General features: G+C 42.8%; 1 protein-coding gene across 1 annotated transcript; it reads right to left on the bottom strand.

The window, feature by feature from the left end:
* Window positions 1–1,890: 1,890 nt before the first annotated feature.
* Window positions 1,891–20,400, bottom strand: abcc10 (ATP-binding cassette, sub-family C (CFTR/MRP), member 10). Its single transcript, XM_070856610.1, has 21 exons — window positions 20,204–20,400; window positions 17,506–18,877; window positions 17,192–17,419; window positions 16,839–16,995; window positions 16,461–16,618; window positions 15,971–16,050; window positions 15,053–15,224; window positions 13,774–13,872; window positions 12,727–12,916; window positions 12,422–12,499; window positions 11,694–11,882; window positions 10,239–10,377; window positions 9,738–9,930; window positions 7,961–8,304; window positions 6,768–6,937; window positions 6,474–6,634; window positions 5,285–5,538; window positions 4,351–4,496; window positions 3,628–3,725; window positions 2,295–2,407; window positions 1,891–2,133 (listed from the first exon to the last, which is right to left on the bottom strand). Exons 1-21 carry the CDS (start codon window positions 20,377–20,379, stop codon window positions 1,989–1,991), a joined length of 4,662 nt encoding a protein of 1,553 aa, XP_070712711.1. The 5' UTR covers window positions 20,380–20,400; the 3' UTR covers window positions 1,891–1,988.
* Window positions 20,401–20,807: the final 407 nt, after the last annotated feature.

Raw genomic sequence — 20,807 nt, 5'->3', positions numbered from 1 at the left:
AAATAGAAAGAATATTTCATTATTAACCGTTGATTAGTGCTCTTCAACATCTTGCCAGGTTGAGAATAGGCAGAGAAAAGACAGTTTCCAGCCTCTTGCGCGAGTCTTTTAAAAGTCTTTTCAACTTTTAAGCCAATAATTATTTCTGTCTCAATAAACTTTAAATGAAAAAGCAAGAAAATGCTGTGGTAGCGTAAATAAATGCTAGTAAAATACTTGTAATTGTAACAAATCATAACTTATCCATTTATTGAGTTCCTACAGACAAACAGACAGAGTGTATTGGGGTCAATTGGCAGAAACAGAAATAGAGAATTGTTCATCGTCAGCATACAGTAGCTACAAAAATCAACATTATCACCCAAAATATACCTTAAACAAAAAGGACACCAAAACAGCTTCCCTGAGGAACACCAAAACATACTTCATGTCTTAATTAATAAGAAATACAGACTTATCTTCACAACTAATGTGAACTTGCTATAAAACCAAATCACCTCTTAAGGTGTAAATGTTGCTTCAATTGCATCAAATGATGCATTTAAATCATGACACATGAACTGAGGCTGAGATTTTACTATGATGTCTTCTGAATATTATATCAGTTGTAGCAGCTCAGTGTTTAGCGGCTTGCCTCTAAACAGATCTAAGGTCAGGAAACTGTGCCATACATCTAATTCCTTAAAAATCCCTTCATTTAAACCTCATTTTACATAGAAAATCATCAAAACATTTAACTTTAAGTACATTATAAACTATCTGATGATTGCAAAGTCATTAGCTCCAACTTTGAAGGAGCCAATTTGAGATACAGAGTTAGCTATTAGACTGATATTATTCTATCTCCGACAACAACTAAAAGAAAAACAGGCCATTAAACCTGCAGTGTCTCAGTTATGGTACAGATATTTTTTCAAAATAAATCGATTGCTTAAGAGCAGTAAAATATTCCACTGAGGGCCTTCAACTAAGATTATTACCAGTTTGGGATCTGGTGAACTACAACTCCAGTATTTTTAAACCTTGGTTGCATTTCTAACATATTTTTGATCCGTTTTTTGGTGTTATTGTGTGACTTTAGTGTTTTAAAGGGTTAGTTCGTACCCAGTATTAAATATGTGTACCACACAATGACATAAACAAAATAACAATTTCAGGCAGCAGTAATCACGCAACTCCAGTGTTTGGAAAGCTAAAATTGCTGTTTTTGTCAATGAAGTTTGGTGGTTTTGAAGAGAGCGATATAACAGCTGTTTCTGGTGAAAGGATCTTCCAGGTCTCTCTCTGTAGGGATAACTTCCTTAATGCTGTCACACACTTAGAATAACACTCTGGCACTTTTAGTAAATGTACTTTGATGGGAGTAGTTTCCCCGAAGGATTACATTACAGCCATTGTAGCCCGTTACCAGACTGCTTTGAGTCATTTCAGACCCAAAATGTGTAAAAATACAGATTTAAAAATACTATTATCCTTTAACTGTCTAAATTAGGGGTCAAAGAAGACTCTGAACTAAATGTTTGTGGATGTTTAGTAGCAATTACCAGAGACTATGCATGTTTTATATTTCTTGTAAGTGCTGCTGCCGGTTATAATAAATGAAAACAACTCTTAGCAGGACAAATCATTAATTTACCAATATGAGGTGCAAGTGTAATGCATCAACGGTAAAAATGTTCCCAAATGTGAGATGAAGCAGGCAAAGAAAAAGTAATTCAAGGTTTATGGAAGATTTAAGGAAGTTTTTACTCTCCCAAAAACAAAATTCAAGAATTTAGGGAAAATTCGATTAATGCTGCTTCAGCATTAAAATCACCAATTAAAAGAAACATAAAAAAAAACAAAATATGAGAAAATACATATGATCACTTCAAAGCAGCAGGACGGAGCTGAAAAAGGCAACAAGTTCTCAGGAAAAGTCTCCAGGATAAAAAATATAAAAATAAATCTTTCAATCCCTGATAAGTTGCCTCTTTCCAGCGTCTTTTTCAGTCATCTCGCTCTCCGCTTCCACCAACCAGCCGGTGGAAGATGGAGTGGTCAGTTTGGCAGAGAGCAGCCGGGGAGTCAAACTCCACCACCTTCCCAGCATGCATCACCAGCACCCTGTTACAGTCCATGATGGTGTTGATCCTGGTGACACAAACACAGACAACAAAAATGATGTGAGGAAAGTGAGTTTAAATTGCAGGTTTCATTCCCAAATTAGATATCAGACTTAAAAAAAAAAAGGCCTTAAAGCATAAAATTAGAGCTTAATTATTTAAAATCAGTCCACGGTTGACTGTTTTAACCTGTGTGCAATAGTGAGAACGGTCTTGTCCTGGAACTTCTCTCTGATGGTCTGCTGCAGCAGTTTGTCCGTCTTGGGATCCACGCTGGCCGTGGCTTCATCGATACACAGGACCTGCATGATGGGAAAACAGCCTCGTGATGTACAGGAAACAACAAGAGGTGCAGGAATCACTGAGAACGATGGCGAGAGAGAGGCAGAAAAGTGAACATTGCAGCCCTCATATCTCACACCATGAAGACACTGGCACACGAGCACCAGGAGAACATGGGAGTGGGAAGATGCTCTCCTCTAACAAGCTCCAACAGGCCTGCTCTCACCTGGATGAGCCAGGCTGCAACACCAACCAACCTCCCACGCTGGGAGACAGGCTGGAAAAGATGCGAGTGGATCCCTCCCTTCGATTCCTGGGTCACAGATTACCTGACATCCAGGCACCCCTCCCCTTGGCCAATGTGCAATAGCGCCTTATTTATTCATATTTTACTTCAGCTTCTTATTGCAAATGTGCTAATTTTTTACTGGTTTCACTGACTGACTGAAATCAGTTATATAAAATGCACATATTTAGTTGAGGTGTGTTGTGTGACCACCACTGGTGCTTGCTAAACATTTAGTGTCTCAGCGCCGCTGTACAAAAGAAATAGCAGCAGGTGTGAGTACTGAAACGCACTGAAACTTCAATACAAACACTTGATTACTAGTGGAGTGTTGAAAAACACACAGCTTTTGTGTATTTTGGGTTTATTCTTTGAGCAACTGCAGGTAAACTGTGTAGAATCTGAGGTGTAACAAGCGCCAGTTTCCAGTTTTAGCCACCGACAGGCTCAGATTGTTAGATTGTAAGTGTGTGACAGCATCATGGAAAGGATCCCTACAGAGAGAGACCTGGAAGATCCTTTTGGTTTAACCACAAACAGCACACACACCAGACTACATTCACTAAAACAGGGATTTTAGCTCACAGAACACAGGAGCTGCTCGTCTACGGCTGCCAACATGAAATCAGACTGTGGTTGCTCATTTGATGATGGAAGAAAAAGGTAATTATTGCTTGATGTCTTCTTTTAAAACAATGTGAGTTTGTTTGGCTGCACTGCAAACAGATACACCACAGTTTTTCTGGTAAAGCAGATGCTCAAAGATGCTTGCTGTAACCACGGGTGTCTCCTGGTCAGGACTGAATAATTTTTAAGAAATAACAGCTTTAAAGTATAAACTTTAACTTGCTATAGAAAGTCAGCATCACGTTGAAGGTACAAACATCTAGTGCATCCAGATGGTCACAATGTAAGCATGGATCATGGATCATGGATCATGGATAAGGGTCTCACCTTCGCCTGGGTCAGCAGAGCTCTGGCCAGACACAGCAGCTGCCTCTGTCCCACAGAGAAGGACTTTCCTCTCTCCCCGACCTCAGCATCCAGACCTCCTGACATACAAACACACACACACACATTAGGCAAGAGGTCTGAATCTTGGAAAAAGCTGTGTGTGAAGTGGTACATGAAATATTTAGCAGGTAACTGCAGCTGCACCTGCTCGCCAGGTTCTTAAGTTTATGTTCAAATTAAACAGTGCCGAGAGAGTAAAGCGGCCATTTTCCCTGCATGTGAAACTAAATCCCACCACATCCTCCTGCTCTGTGTCCTCTTGTCTTTCCCGCTGCCAAGATAAATAAACAAGAGAGGAAGGAGGACGATAAAGAAGAAGAAGGAGGCAAAGACGATGACTTCAGATTACTAAAACGTCCTGTGACCTGTCCTGGGTGTATCTTTCCTCTCACCTGAAGCATGCTGGGACAAAAAAGGGGTTGATTTCCCCTACAGGACAACTAAACTGTTATCACTGTGAACTTCTTGAGCATTTTTCAAAAAGGATCCCTACAGAGAGAGACCTGGAAGATCCTTTCAGTTTAACCACAAACAGCCGTTATATCGCTCTCTGCACACACACCAGACTACATTCACTAAAACAGGGATTTTAGCTTGTTCATCATTCGGTTTTATCGTCTCTCACTTCCTTGTTCCACCTTTTCATCCCCCCCTGACTCTCACCCATCCTGCTGACCACAGGGCTGAGGTGGCACTGGTCCAGGACGTCCAGCAGCTGCTGGTCCGGGTGTCGCCCGCACGGGTCCAGATTCTCCCTGATGGTCCCGCTGAACACGAAGGGGTCCTGAGGAATAATGGCCATGCTGGACCTGCAGAGGGCGCCACCACCACACACAAAGCAAATTCAACTTCCACTTGTTACTGACAGCCTTTGTGATGCTGTGCAGCAACATCAAATCTGCATTAAACTACAGTTGAGGCATGAAAATCAATGATTATCTGGCTGATCCTGTATGTTGTAATGTTATGTTTTAATTCAACAGCAACACAAAAGAACAGCATTTCCACTTCACGACTTTTACTTCCAGCGAATTCAGTTTTAGATTTCAGACTTTCAAAGCTGTCAGATAGCTGGACTTCTCACACTAAACAACTTTCTGTCTTGTAACCTGGGATCTTGAAGTCGTTGCGGTTTGCACACTAGGAGGGGGTCACAAATTGCTGGATCATTCACCAGGAGGAACGCCGCACGAGTCTGTCTGGTCTCCAAAATATATTTTGTTACGAAAACACACGAGAGAAGTGGTACAGGAAAAGAGGTGATACCATGCACGGGACAGGATTCCCGAAAAAAAAAAAAAGTCATCCTCCGTCTGATGTTTTTGGTTAGGCCAGATTAAATGTTTCTAGGATTGTCAAGCCTTGGTGGAAGAATGCTCTCTCTGAGTGACTTCATTGCCTTTAATCTCATTAATGGTGTCAAAGAGCTTCACCTAATTAACCAGAACACTGGACAAGTAGACATGGAAATTCTCATAAAAAACTGAAAGGGAAAATGGAAAAAATCTTGAGATGGAACCCTGGAAAGTTTCCAAGATAACAAAACAATATCACAATCAGAGTATGGACCCTTAGCGCTCCACCACTTCAGGCTTACCTGAGCTGAGCCAGGCCCACCGTGCTGATGTCCAGCCCGTCCAGGAGAATCTGTCCCTGGTTGATCTCCACCATACGGAACAGGGCCAGGAAGAGGGTGGACTTGCCGGAGCCCGTGCGTCCCACGATGCCCACCTTCTCCCCAGGTCGCACCGCCAGGCTCACCCCGTCCAGGGCGTTAGGGAGACCGTCTCTGTAGGCCAAAACCACACCGCAGAACTCTACGCAGCCGTGCTCAGGCCACGCCGGGGGCAGCTGATGTTGGAACAGAAAGGGCGAAGAGAAACAAAAAAAAAAAGTCTTGGAACAACTTGTTTTACTTTTTATTACCCCTGGATATCCAAAGTAAGATTTACAGAAAAGACAGGATGGCGTTTGATCGCAGGAAATATGATCAAGAGTATCAGCTTTGTGCTTCAATAGAACTCAACTATCATATCTATTAGCAGAGGCCCCTCAGGACGAGCAGCGCCGTGAGCATGTGGGTCGACTTGGTGCAAAAAAAAAAGAAAAACTTTTCTTTGAAATGTTGTAAAATTTCTGGAGCAGCATTTTTACTTTGAAGTATAAATTCCTGCTTCCCAGTGAGGGCCTCTTCTTCAACATGAAACTTTGCAATATAAACATCCTATTGATGCCTCTATGTGACTGTAGGTATGACACAGAATGTATTCAGCTTAATTTTACTTGGTACAAACGTCTGTGGTTTTGTCCTGGTGTTTTTATGTGTTCATGTTATGCTGTACAACTACTCCAAGTTCCCTGAATAATTTGGAACTTCTGCTGCAATGGTTTCAAAGTTTTGTTTTGTTTTAAGCTGCTCTCTCTTCCTTCTCCTCACCTGCAGCTGGTTGGGTTTTCCGCTCATGAACCGCTTCCAGATACTCCATTTCAAAATTCTTGTTCTCAATCTTTTTCTGCCAATTTCACCAATACTACTGTGGCAAGTAACCCGCTGTGTTCACACTACAAAAGGAGCCTGAAAACTGGCAGGTGTCACTCAGAGAGAGCATTGCAAGTGTCACCTCTTTGGTCAGAACTGGGTTTAAGATTATCACACTCCGGTTAAATCTGCAGTTTAAGGCAGCAGCACCGTCTCCTGGGTTAAATTAAACGTAATGTGTTTTAAGGCTGGTTCATGTGTGAGGTTAAAGCAGTTAGCGCTCCACGATAGCAGCAGTTGGTCTGACCTGTGAGTTCCGGTCTTGCGGCTCATTGGGCAGGCCGGTGGAGTACTCCTCCGTTCTCTCCACGCTCACCAGCTGCATCTCGGTCTGGGTGAAGTTGAATATGAGGCCAGACAGCAGCGATGTGATGGACAGGGCGTAGGACAGGGACAGACCCACCAGACCTGACAGGGTCGACACACATCACGGAAAAGACTCTTATAGTTCACTAAAACTTAGTCTGGAAGGAACATTTTAATTACCTAACAAGCATTAAAAAACCAAACACTAACCTAAAATGACTCGCTGTGGACTCACCTGGATCGATAGAATCAAACTGGTGCTGGACCACGGCGATCGCCCCGAGGCCGGTCACCACAGCAACACCAATCAGCTGCAGGCGGATGTCCAGCCATTGCATGGCTGCGTTGCTAAGGAACAGGCAGCGCTGGTTCTGCTCCAGACGCCTGGCGCTCTCCTCCACAAACCTGGAACAACAAAACCTTCAGTGCCTTAGTCTCGAGTGCGTGGAGCGCCACTCTTGGCGGTGCGACCACAGACGGTTTTAAAGCCGCAGTGAAAAGGTGGTCAGGGCGTCAGCAGCGTCTGTAATGTGACGGATCTCAGAGTGAAACAGAACATGTGGGCAGGAGGGATTTAATCAAACTGTTCTGGGATTTGTTGTCCCAAAAGTGGGGAGCAACAAGATTAGGAGCTGGATTGTTGGACCAGGAGGCCGAGGAGAGAAACACACATAGAATCCACCCAGTTTCAGAAATGCAAATAAGAAAAAAAAAGCCAAACATAAGCTTTTGTCAGACTGGAGGAAGCCTGCACATGATTAGATCTTTTTCATGCCTTTTTTTGAGTGAGCCGACAAGGTCGAGGGCAGTTTTAACGACGGACCCAATCAGCTAGTCGACCCAAATCACATTTGACTGTATAAAAACTGTGTGTTTACAATATAAAAAGTATTTTCAGATTTTACAGGAGGAATTTTTATACATAAATCCTCAACAGAGCCAACGACTAACCATTCAAGTGGAGACACAGAATACAAAATTGGAATATGCATCCACCACATTTTTAACATGAACAAATGTAAATCGTGCAAGCTGTGAATTTTTCATAAAGCTTAATGCACATCTATTTCCCAAATATACTGTAACTGTTGTTGACAGGCGGAGCTTGTGTGCAGACACACTAAAAGCCTGAAAACATAAAATACGGTTTTGACCTCAATCAATAAGTTGATCGGTGTGATATTAGTAGCCACGTATCACACTTTTTTTTATGATCGAACAAAATCGTGGCACAGAAATCTAGTTGGCGGTCATTTAGAAGCTGCGTCACCACCCGAGGGCACTGACTGTAGGTTTTAACCAGATTTCAGGGATCAAAAATCAGATCAAAGTTGTCAGCTGTGTTATTTTTGTCTCGAATGTTAAATCAGCATCTCCCTCAACAATCCAGTAAATATATAAATATATATATGTATATGAAAAGGTCACCTGGCAGAGCTGCCGCTGGCCCGGATGGTTCCCAGCCCGGACAGCGTCTCAGAGAAGTGCGAGTAGACGGGCGTCAGAGTGAGGCTGCACAGGCGCTTCAGCTCCCGGGACGTGTGTCGGTAGAAATGTTGAGTGCGGTGGTAGAGCAGAGCCAGAGGCAGCAGGGCCACGAGCACCCACGGGAGGCCGTAGCTGATCACCACCAGCGTCCCCAGCAGACTGGACACCGTGGCCAGCAGGATGTTCAGGACGAACGGCAGGCTGTCGTCCACGCTGTACAGGTCCGAAGAGAAACGGTTGAGGATTCGGCCCATCGGAGTGGTGTCGAAGAAGGTCACTGTGGCCTGGAGGAGGATGTAAGCAGGAAGTTAACATCTTGGTTAGCTACCAAAACCTATATGTGACCCTGATGAGACCAGAGACCTCCTCTCTCTGCTCCATCTTTCACTAAATGTGGACGAAAACATGCCGGTTAGCTTTGGCTGCCTTTATGAGGTCATAAGGGGGGTCTGGTGAACATGTGACCTCCTCTTCCAGTCCTGTCCACCACTGTTTTTACCTCACGAACACCATTTCCCGCAAACACCAACACATCAGTGGTGAGAGCGAAGCACGATTGTTCTGGAGCATTCAAACAGAGAACAGCTGCAGCAGCAAACACAAGCATGAACTTATGGGGATATGGGACCTTTAGTACAGGTAATGGAAGATAATAAAGCTTTTTAAAGTGTCTCTCAGCTCATTGTTTTGGTTTTATGGTCCGTAACTTTACTGTTGATGATTCAGCATCACCGCTCTCACTCTCACTCTAAAAAACCAAGAAGCTGGATACATAAAATACAGTCAAATGCTCCCTTAGGTCGAGTTGAGGGTGATAATATGTCAATGTTGTGTTTACAGTCTGTTTCTTCTGCAGACAGGCAGACGGCCCTGACACATCACTGCCTTATGATGTTTTTATAGCTAAGGAACAGCTAAACATGCTGCTGATTATTCCACACTGATATATGTTTTTATTTATGTTTCTGTTCCCATTTTATTTCTATTCTTCTTCTTTTTATTGTCGTCACTTTCCATGTGGTTATGTATGTGTATATTTGCATAAAGCAGTCTGTAACATTTTTAAGAAAAGTGCTGTCGAACTAAAGTTTAATATCATTATTTATTTATTATTATTTATTCTCTACCTGATGAACGTCCAATATTCACTCTCCTTTTACCTCTGGTTTGGTCTCCACCAACTTTATCTGGTAGATCAGGGTCACAATATGATTACTATGATAGAAATGCAGAAAAAAAAAACATATTTCTGCTGCACAAAATTATTAACAAGTAATAAAATCACCTTTTGCTTGAAGTGGCAGCGGACATACACAACCACTGAAGGTGGATTTAGCCTGGCTTGCTGTTTTCAGTCGTTAAGCTAACTGTCTCCTATATGTAGCTTCATATTTAACGAATATATGATCTTACTAAAAGCAGATCAGGCTGGTCCTTTAAAGCTGTGGCTCTGTCCAGCAGTTTGAGGGTTACATATCTCGTTCAAGGGCATTTTGAGGCTGAGAGACGGCTGTGTTTCACTAACATCCTCCCATCAGCCAGTCTGGAGTTTCATACTGGCAGCCTTTCACTCAGCAGCCTGTTTCTCTAACCTTCGTCTGCTGCTGCCAAACACAACAAACACTCAAATCTGCTCGGCTCGGCTCAACTCGGCTCTGACTGGCGGCCCGGGGAGCCTGACAGTTGCTCGGGGGGGCTCAAAGCTCAGATGATGCACCTTAAGGACCCGGTCCAGAAGTCTGTTGTGGATGGCCGTGGCGGCGCAGATGGCTCCGTAGGCGAAGAGGAAGGCTCGGAGGGCAGTGAGGACGGTGTTGGACGCGGCGATGGAGCCGTAAACCGTCAGGTAAAACTTTACATCGGAGCTGATGTTGCTTGTAGGGAACGTTTTCACTGAGGACAGAGGCGACCTGTGGTGGGCAGATGGGAATATTTTATCAAGATAAAGTGGCATAAAGACAAAAAGTCCTGTTTTTAATCACATAACTTATCACCAAAACAACAGGCTTTCATTAAAGTACAGTATTATCCAATATCTAACTAACAAGAAGGAAATCATTAATCACTGCTCTCTGAGTCTTTTAGTAAAATAAGGCACAGTGATGTGAGTTCAAGTCAATTTCTAAATCTGTTTTGATGCAAATTTCATTGTAATCTGAGCTAAAATTGTGAGAATCATCGAATTCGACTGAAAGTCTGATTGATTGGAACGGCTTACATGAGCCCTCCAGGTGAGAAGAGCAGCAGGTGAGGAGAGCCGAAGACGCCTGAGGAAGAACCGTGTGTCGTAGCGGAGCCGTTGTTCTTCAGCTCCGAGATCCAGTGGGAGAGCCACCAGTCAGAGACGTTCTTAGAGGCTGAATCACAAATAAAAAAAACACATAACGGCACACATGTTATTTTGGGGTTTCACGACCTGAGTCAAGCGAGGGTTGTTGTTTTGTTCCACACTGCTTCTACGGGACTGATTGTGCTCTAAAAACTCACTGAAACGACGTGGATTTAAAACAGGAAATGTGTTAATTTTAGAGGAAACACGGTGAAAATCTGACAACAAAACCAAAGTGTGAAGCTCCTCTGAGCTGCAATGATCATTACACAGCAGTAAGTACATTTACTCAAGTATTTGAGGTACTTTACTCGAGTCTTTTCTTTTCACGCTTCACTTTCTATTCAGCTTCTTTTTCGCTACATTTCAGCGGAAAAAAATCGTACTTTTTAATGCATTACATTTATCTGACAGCGTCATTTACTTTGTTTAGTTACATTTTATTTGTCATATTTATTATTATTATTATTTATTTGTCATATTACCAGAATTTCCCCTCTGGGATCAATAAAGTATTTCCATCTATCTATCCATTCATCCATATATATTTAGTTATCTAACGGCTTTGATGAATACTCGATTCTGATTGGTCAGTCATCTAGACAGACCGTTGCCATGGACGGCAGGCCGTTGCCATGGACGACAGGCCGTTGCCATGGACGGAGCTCTGATAGCTGAAGCAATACAGATATTTTTTAAATCAATAATAGAGATTTTTTTAAGTCCAAATCGATGATTTCTTTTGTAATAAGCGTTTGTGCATGTGATCAATGGGTTAATCAATTAGTTAATTGACAGAAAAGTGACTGCCGACTATTTAAATAACCGTTTAAGTCATTTTTCATGTAAAAACATTTCATGACTCCGGCTTCTTAAATGTGATAAAAATAATCTTGATGTGTTTATGAATCATTCTGAGGTTTGGACTGTTGGTTGAGTCACTTTGGGCTCATTGTGACGCCATTTCTCACCATTTTCACCATTTTTACAAACCAAACAATCATCAGCTGCAGTCCGACACTAAATAGTTCAAAGTGAGCTTCGCCTCAACCAACTCCAACAATACAATCCTGCTTTCACCTGAATGATGAGGAATATTAATCCAATGATAGAATATATAACAGTACTTTTACTTTAATACTGAAACTACATTTTCCAGATTATATTCACCTCTTGTGGACATAAATCAAAGTCCACAACATGAATGAATTAGAGAATTGATCTGACAGAGGAGCAGAAAAACGAGAGCCCTGACATTGTAGCTGCAGCGTGAACAAAGTCTTCAGCACTTCGGGAAGATCAGGAGCATCTGCTGAGCGTCATCAGTGCACAACACATCCAAACCTTGCATGAGGAGCAGAGACGTCACGATGGAGGCGGCCAGCATTCGGCCCACAGCGCCCCAGTAGGTCTGGTAAACTCTCCACGCCAGCCCGCCCACCTGCTTCTGCTCCGCCCCCGACAGGTCGGGGTCGTTATCCACACATAGATCAGGCGGTGAACCTCGCTCGTCTTCCTCCTGCTCCACACCATCTGGTTAAAACCGAATTAACAGTTCGTCAGATATTTCTGCAGTCAGCCCAGATGGGATAAATGGTTGATCGCTGAATAAAGAAAACACTGAGCAGGAGAATTTCTGAGCTCGTCTGTAATAAAAGACGTGAAGCGAACTGATTTGAACTTTTTCAAAACTTATAAAATATTTATGACGAAGAGGAAAGTCAGTTTGTCCCAGTTATTTTTAATCAAGATCCCAAATGAAGCATAAAAATCCACAGTGTTGATTAAAAAAAGTTAGATCAGCAGTTGGCATTAAGTGGTAACCCAATTTTAGCACACACACACACACACACACACACACACACACACACACACACACACACACACACACACACACACACACACACACCATTCTGGCATCTATTCATCAATATTTATAACACTCGACCTTTGTAAATTTTTAAATATGTATATCTAATTTAATTATTACTTTGCTGTTACTGTTGTTTTCTGTCACTGCTTTCACTTCTTTACTTTTCTGTGTTGCTTACATGCACTCGAGTTGAACTCACCTTTCTCTTTCATGTTGTGGTCATTCTTCCGTTTTTTCGGCACTACTTCGACCAGAGGAAGGATTTCTGCTGGTGTGCCTGTTCAACGACAGAGAGAGGGCATAAAAAATACTTGTTATTCCAAAAATATTGCGACTTGTTAATGGAGCAGCACACCAGCAATTCCTGCAGGGTAAAATTACTGTTTTTGTCAATGGAGTCTGGTGGATTTGAGGAGAGCGATAGAACGGCCGTCTCTGTAGGAACCTCCTAAAGTCAGGACTTCAAATAGTTCATCTAAACCACATGCAGCGTCCGGTTTCTACCTGTTTTAACGATCGTTCCATTCTCCATGAGCACCACCACGTCCGCTTTATCCACAAACTCTGTGCGGTGTGTGCAAAGGATCCTGGTCTTTCCCCTGAGGAGCTCCATGATGCATTTCTTCATGAGGTGTTCGGCCACGTCGGCGTCAACCGCCGCCAACGGATCATCGAGGAGGTAGATGTCTTTGTCCTGAGGGGGGTGAGGAGAACATTTAAAGGAGAGATTAGCATTTTATACGTAATCTATGAGGCATGAGCATTACCTTTTAAACATTTGGTTAAATGTTGCGTCCTACAGCGGTGGAACTTACTCAAGCACTGCGTCCTGTAAGTATAAATTTGAGCCTTTTCTTTTAATGCAATTGCAATTTAGATACTTAGATATATTTCTTCACACACAACATATGAAGATGTTTACGATTAGTCTGATGATCCGTCAACAGAAAACTATTCTGATAATCCTTTAAGTGATTTTTCAGGCAAAAACATTTCATAGTTTCAGCATCACAAAAGTGAGTTGTACTGTATAAAATGTGTTTTTAATAACGTTGAGGTTGGTTGTGACGACATTTCTCACTATTTTTACAAACCAATCAATCAGTGGATTGATGGAGAAAATAATCAGCAGATGAATCCAGAATAAAAATCATCATCAGCTGCAGTTTCATAATTAATAGTTCAAAATGCTTTGACCTGAAAGATGAGGAATAATAATCTACAGATAGAAAATATAATAGTCAACAACAGTCACACTACATTTTTCTCTTTATACTCACATCCTTTTACGTAGTAACATGTTTTTACAGTGTGGTATTAGTACTTCTAATGAAGTAAAGCATCTGAATACTTCCTCCACCACTGATTTTACATGTTTATCAGCATATTTGTATCGATGCTGCAACTGTTTTGAACATTAACAAAATAAATGCAATACCTGCATCATATTCTAAAGTGCCTTTATCTTTAGTTTTCTGCAGACTAGCAGAAAAAAACCTTGTTTGTTCGGTAAAACCTCGTCCACGTCTCTGGTTTGTGCAGAGGACTGACCATGTAAACGGCTCTGGCGAGGGCCAGACGAGCCTTCTGCCCGCCGCTCAGCGTCACTCCGCTCTCTCCCACTTCTGTCCTGTCACCATGTGGCAAAACCTGAAGGTACATTTTAGAAAAAGTTTATTATGCATGCAAAAAACAAACACACACTAATTTGTGTTGATGATATCAGGATCAATCACTTTTCTTTGGCCTGAAGTTAAGAGTCAAGAGGAGACATTAACTAGGACATATGGTTATGCTATCGTTCCAAACAGTCTGTCTGCGATTTTTGGCATTGCACCCTCCACAAGTGCTCCTAAAAATTTGAAACAGGCCTTGGCGTTCTCCACCCTATTAGCTCGTCGTCTGATTCTCCTCAATTGGAAGCTCCCTGGTCCCCCTTCACATTCACGATGGGTTCATGAGGTGCTTTATAATTTGAAGCTTGAAAGACTCAGGTTTGCACTAAAAGGTTCTGTGAAATCATTTCATGTTACTTGGGATCCTTTTTTGAACTATATACATTCGCTGGACTTTTCGCCTGAGCTGAAGGATTGAAACGTGTACATCTTCATTTATTTATTTAATAACTTATTTTATTTAAATGTTTATTTATTTATTTATTATTATTATTATTTATTTTTTAAAATTTTATTTTATTTTTTATTATTATTATTATTATTTTATTATTGTTATTATTTTATTTATTTATTTTATTATTATTATTTATTTTTATTTGTTTATTTATTTTATTATTATTTATTTATTTATTTTATTATTATTATTTATTTATTTTATTATTGTTATTGTTATTATTATTATTATTATTAATTTATTTTTCTCTCTCTTTGTGTTCGAAGTGTCTGGCCTGGCAGTGGGTGGGGGGGTGGGGGGAAGAGGGGTGACAGTCAGATGTGCCAATCCACGTTAATTCTGTATTTTTGTTTCTTGTGCTGTGCATCACACTGTCTGTCTAAAATGTTCAAAATGTTCTATAAATAAAGTTGGTAAAAAAAAAAAAAAAAAGTCAAGAGGAGGCCATAAAACTACAGTAAATAAGAAGCCATCCCTTCGTGATGCGTGTTGTGGATTATAAGTGGACAGAAAAGGTCACAGTGTCACATTTTATCGATCTCATGGACTGAAGTGCAACTCACAGGCAAGAACGTAAACGTGTCTCCTTGTGAGCAACCTTTGGAATCAATAACCAACAGTAATCACAGTAATATGTGGACGATACTGCAGCTATGACGTGAACAGGCAGGAAAAGACTCAAAGGGTGTCGTAATCGTACGTTGAGGTCGTCTGAGAGCGCGCAGGCCTCCACCACAGCCTGGTAGAAGACGGCGTCGTAGTCTTTGCCGAACAGGATGTTGTCCCGTACCGATGCATGCTGGATCCACGGCTCCTGAGACGCCAGACCGAAGCCGGCCTCTCTGTCGGCGACATAAACCACTCCACTCAGCCTGCACGGACAGACAGCAGGACGACCGGCCAGCGTCAGTCAGCACGTCCTAATACCGAGTTATTCAACATACACACATTCACCTCCCACTACATTTGGGATGGAAAGTATCATCTAATTAAAAAAATAAAGTATTTAGCTGTAAAATTATTTGTTAAGTTGATGTACTGTATGTATTAGTATGATATTCCCTCACTTTCCTAAAATAAAGTAAAAGGATTATGTAGTTGGCTGAGGAGGGTAATATTCTGGAAAGAGATTACAGGGTAGATTTATGAGGGGAAAAACAACTCTGATATTCTCTGAGATTAAAGTGGAAATTTGTGAAAAGAAATTTTCAAAAAAGCACAAATAGTGTTTTTTATTTTTTGTTTTGTTTAGGAACCAGCTCCTTGTACTTTGCCAGACTGGATTAACCCCATCGAGTCTGATTGTAAAATATAATTTGATGGGGTCGTCCACTGCAGCCAAGCTGTATTTTTTTGATATTTTGACCAAACCCCCCAAAAAAAACACCTTTTCCCATGTTTTTTCCTTGTAAATTTGTCACTTTAATCTCAGAGAATATTTAAGTTTTCTGTTTTTTCTCAGTAATTTTTTTCATTTCCCTCCAATGACCCTAACACGTCGTTAAAATTTCCTCTACTTTCTCTGTCAGAATACAATCTCCGCTCCACAATGCGAGCAAACCACATTCATAGCGACCTAAATCATAATATTCTCAGTGGGGTTTCGGAGGTGTCGTACCTGCTGAGTTCTCCGGTGAGAGCAGCCAGTAAGGAACTCTTCCCACAGCCGACCTTCCCCACCACAACAACCAGAGAGCCCTGAACCAGACCGAAGACAACAGTGTGTCACACCGCTTTAAACCTGACACACAAACCGACGGCAAGATTGAACTTTAAAAACTAATTTCACGTTGGGAAAACACTGAAAGCTTTTATTCACCACATGCAAGAAAGTAGTTCTTTCATTGTCGTGTCTGTGTACAACATGCAGAGCATAAATGTTAACCGAGCAGCTCAGTTAAGTCTCTTTTAAAGTATTTTAGGAACAAAATACAATACTTGATATCCAGAATCAGTGTTTTTTATTAATACTGAGCACATTTCTGTCTTTAATTCTTCTTCTATCTTATTTATGTTAGAAGAAATGTGGTTAATTTGTCTTTTAAACTCACTCCTCTGGTGCATGAGCGTGAGGCCAGTAAAGTAAATCACATATATGTATTCTGTACCTTGGTTATGTGCAGGCTGAGACCGTGCAGCAGCAGACTTCCTTTAGCGCCTCCACTTTCTGTTTCTCCCTCTTTGTCCCGGTCGGGACTGTCGGGCCCCTGCCAGGAAAACTTCCCCTGGCTCAACAGGACCGATGTCTGGCTGTCTTCAGGGGACACTGGGAAGGTTTCAGCACAATGGAAACACATATTATATATAATTAGATAAAATCATTACAAAATCTAATCACTTCTGCAGGGCCATGTTCAATTTTTACTGTGTTGTACAATAAAATCAGAAGGTTTCAGTAATGTGCACTTAAGTTTCTAACTTTCAAATGTAGTTTTTAGGGAATATTAACGCTCTTTTAAACTAAGAACACTGAATGCACAGCCTACCCAGGGCGTAGTACGCCTGCAGGTCCTGGTTGGTCTGCTTGAAGAAACGCTGGATTCGCTCCAGAGACACTTTGGCCTCCAGGATGCCGTTGAGCACCCAGGGGAAAGCGTTGAGCGGGACGATCATCATACCGACCAGAGCCAGCGTGGTGAACACCTGCAGGGGAGGATATTCACCTGCGACCGTGAGCCGAGTCATCAAACAGACCACAACCTGCATTCAAACTGAATCTCTCTTTCCATTTTTCATTCACTGGAAAGAAGTAGGACACATCTTTGAACAATACATTCTCCAAATGTCCTCCCAGCTCACTGTCTGCACCGTTAAACCACATCTGATGAAGCTCCCCCACCTTGGCCGCCGTCAGCTGGTGTCCCAGCAGCACAAACGTGATGAAGGTGAGGATGGAGATGACCACTGGCAGAGCAGCCCAGGTGTAAACACACATGGCGTCCAGGTACTTGAGGGCCTTGAGGTGCCGCAGCTCCTGTTTCCGACAGTCGACGACCTTCTGGCTAAAATGAGGCTCCCAGTTGTAGAACTTGATGACGCGAATGCCGAAGAGAATCTCCGTCATCAGCTGGGAGAGAAACGTCCCAAATGTTAGAGAAAGAACGGGATGATTTCTGAGTTGCTACCACAGGATGTAATCTGCACGGTTCTCACCTTCACACGGCTGTCCTTGTACCTGAGCATGTGCTTGTTGTTGCTAAGGATACGGGAAGCGAGGAACTTGTTGAGCGGCACCAGCAGCAGCGCCACGCTCAGCCCTCCGAGGAAAGCCACACCCACCTGCAGGTACAGCAGGTAGAGGGCGATGCCAAACTGGAAGGGCATGCTCCACAGCGCGTGGAAGCTGTTGAAGAAGTTGGCCACGCGGTCGGTGTCCGTGCTCATTAGGTTCACCACCGCTCCCAGGGTGAAGCCGGCCAGGCTGCCGCCGCTGACCCGCAGGGCTTTGCCGTAGATGGCCGACACGAGAGCGGCGCGTGCCGCCAGCGCCACCTTAGAGACCTCGAAGACGAAGATGTTCCTGAGGAAGGCGGAGAGGAGGGAGGAGGCAAAGAGCCCCAGAGCACACCAGACGCCCCTGCTGACTGGAGCTCCCTCGTCTTCCATAAAGTTCACCAGCGTACTGAGGAGCAGGGGCCCGGCGAAGCTCAGCATGTTGACCACCACCATCAGCGCACCGAGCATGTAGAACCGCAACCCAAACGCCTTGTTCAGCACCCTCAGCAGTCCCACATCACCACCCAGCTCCAGCGGCTCCTCCTGGTAGTGTGAACTCCACGTGCCACTCAGGAGGTTTCTGCTCACCGGCCTGGGCCACTCATCCTGCCCACTCCTGCCCGCTGAGCCCTGTCGGCAGCCTTCCCAGCACTGGTGGAAGTATCGACAAACCACGCTAGTCCGAAGTTTCCGAGGGAGGTGATAAACATCAGCGGGTCTGTCCAGCTCCCCTCGCTGCCCCCGCCTGAGGAGAGGGGTCAGCCACAAGTAGAAGAGCCGAGAGACGCAGCCGCTCCCGTCCTCCGCCACCATCTCACCTGTATCCGGCTGGGGGCTCTCCGTGATGAGCGGCGATCCATCTGCAGCGTTGATTTGCAAATGATATCCAGCATCACTGATGCAGGGAACCGCAAATGCCAGAAGATAAACCAGAAGGAGGAGCGTCCGGGTCGAGGCAAGCGCAAAACGTGCCACTTTAAGAGGTTCTGTGAGGTTAAAATATTCCTGATTGTGGCAGTAAGTCATCAAGGTGACAGCCAGGTTCGGGACAGACAGAAGGACCAGCAGCAGCAGCAGCGGAGGTCCTCTGGTTCTCCTGAAAGCAGTCCTCTGGAGCACCGTGATGGCACTGAAGTGGACCAGCCAGGCCAGGACGGCGCAGCTGTCGGCGAGCACGTCCAGGTACACGTCCGCCTGCTGGAGGAGGCCGACCAGGATCACGTCCGCAGCAAAGAGCAGCGCCACCAGCAGAGCAGACGCCCACCTGAGCGTCCAACCACAGGGAGGAGACGCCTGGAGGACGCTGCATCTACAGAGCAGAAACATTACTGGTAATTTCAGGATTTTAAGGTCAAAATGATAAAGTTACAGCTAACATCACTTTTGCAATTTCAAGAATGTGAAGAGGACTTTAAGGGCAAACATTTTTCCACTAATAAAACCAAAGATTAGTGAACCCTCAGCAACCCCAAAGAGTACAGAATAGAAGTAATTACAGCTATCTTGTGTGATTTATCATAACCTTACTTTATTTTTTTAAATAATTAACTGCAGCTTCTCTCTTCTCTCTTTACTGACTGCTCTTTTTAATTAGTGTTATCTTTTATTATTCACTGCCTTTTTATTGTTGCTCTTACCTTCATACTTAGATGTGTTTTAAGGGTTCTTATCGTAACTTCTACCGTCATATGTCCTTCATATGCTTTCCTTGGTTTAATTATTGGTTGTCTGTTGTACGTACTGGGAGAGCTACACATGACTTGTCCCTTGGGGATAAATAAAGTTGTCTGAATCTGAATCAATACATCAGAAATCTCAGATCTTTGTGCAAACTTTCCGTTAAGCGGACACTGTCACGTGTCATGTTCACTGCCCTCCATGTTTGTTTGTGTTGCCTTCACGCAAATCTGTGTGACTTGCAAACAAAAATAAAAAGATGGAGCATATTATGAGCCACGTTTTCTATCGGTGCACCATTAATATCGTCATATCGCACGGCCCTATGGGCAAACATGGACAGGCCACAAAAGACAAAACAAGACTGTTTGTTCTTCAGCATCAATTAAAGAATTAAAAGATCCAAATCGTATTTATTTAAAACAGCTGTTGTATAAAGGCTCCACAATTATGGGACCTAATTATCGTCTCACATTCCATTATCGAAACAATAACACTTATTTTATTTTCTCATCTAACGCAGGGCAACATATCAGCCTTCAAATCTGTTTTTAACAAACAAGATGAGCAAAAGCACAAAGCTCTGATGTTGGTGTGGCGTCATTTCCAGGTTTTTTATGTTCTGCTTTTCAAACTGCACAATATTTGGCCACAAATCAGCTGAACTGTAACAGCTGCCTTGCGTGTGAGTTTAGCAATTTAAATTTTCAGTCTCCATTTTGTTATTACTTTCAAGGATTACTTCCCGTCTGAGCTGTCGCGTCACATCTGAGTCTTTTCCTTTACACAGTGACCGTTTTTAGCCTTTTCAAGGATTCGATGTGCACGTTTGTTGCTCAAAAACATAACTGCATTCCTTTGTTCTTAAATAACAACATCACAAAATAACAATCAATATATCAGAGGTTTTCAGGAGGCCAACATGTGAGCATATAATCTACGTTCTGCTATGACCTACCGTGTCATGCCGAGGTAGCAGGCACTGAAAATGGCCATCCCTGCATGAGGCAAGGCTCCGAGGACGAGTTGGTTAAAACAGGGGCTGATGAGTCCGTTCTGCCACACGGGGAGAGGATCCTGTCCGTCTGTGTGACAGAGGGCAGCGAGCGCCTCGGCCGGCCCAAAGTCCCTCATCCCTCCTCCTATTTGACTGCAGTCATTTTGGAAAATATCAGACGAGCAAAAAAAAAAACAAGACAAATTAGTAACTGTAAGGGATCAGTAGCAGCAAGTCCTGAAAGTCTCCAAAATACTTTAACAGCATATGAACATCAATGTGTCCTTATTTCTTGACTTTGGTCATATTTGTTTGTTTGTTTCTGTGTTTTTAATTGGAGAAACATTTCAGGAAATGCTCCTAAATGGTTGACTGTGTTAAGACAACATCAAAGATTGAACAACAGGCACTGAAAAACATTGTTAGATTTGAAAAAAGTGATTTGAAGGAAAAGCATATATTTGTTTTGGTATTTAAAATTCATTAGAGCAGTTAAAAGGTGCTTTAAACTACTACTTGTTATACTGAAGTGAACACAATGCCAAGGATTTTTGCCTGTTTTAGT

Source organism: Pempheris klunzingeri, chromosome 3, assembly GCF_042242105.1.
Source record: "Pempheris klunzingeri isolate RE-2024b chromosome 3, fPemKlu1.hap1, whole genome shotgun sequence".
NCBI lineage: Eukaryota > Metazoa > Chordata > Actinopteri > Acropomatiformes > Pempheridae > Pempheris > Pempheris klunzingeri.
This window is presented reverse-complemented; position numbering and strand designations above follow the sequence as displayed.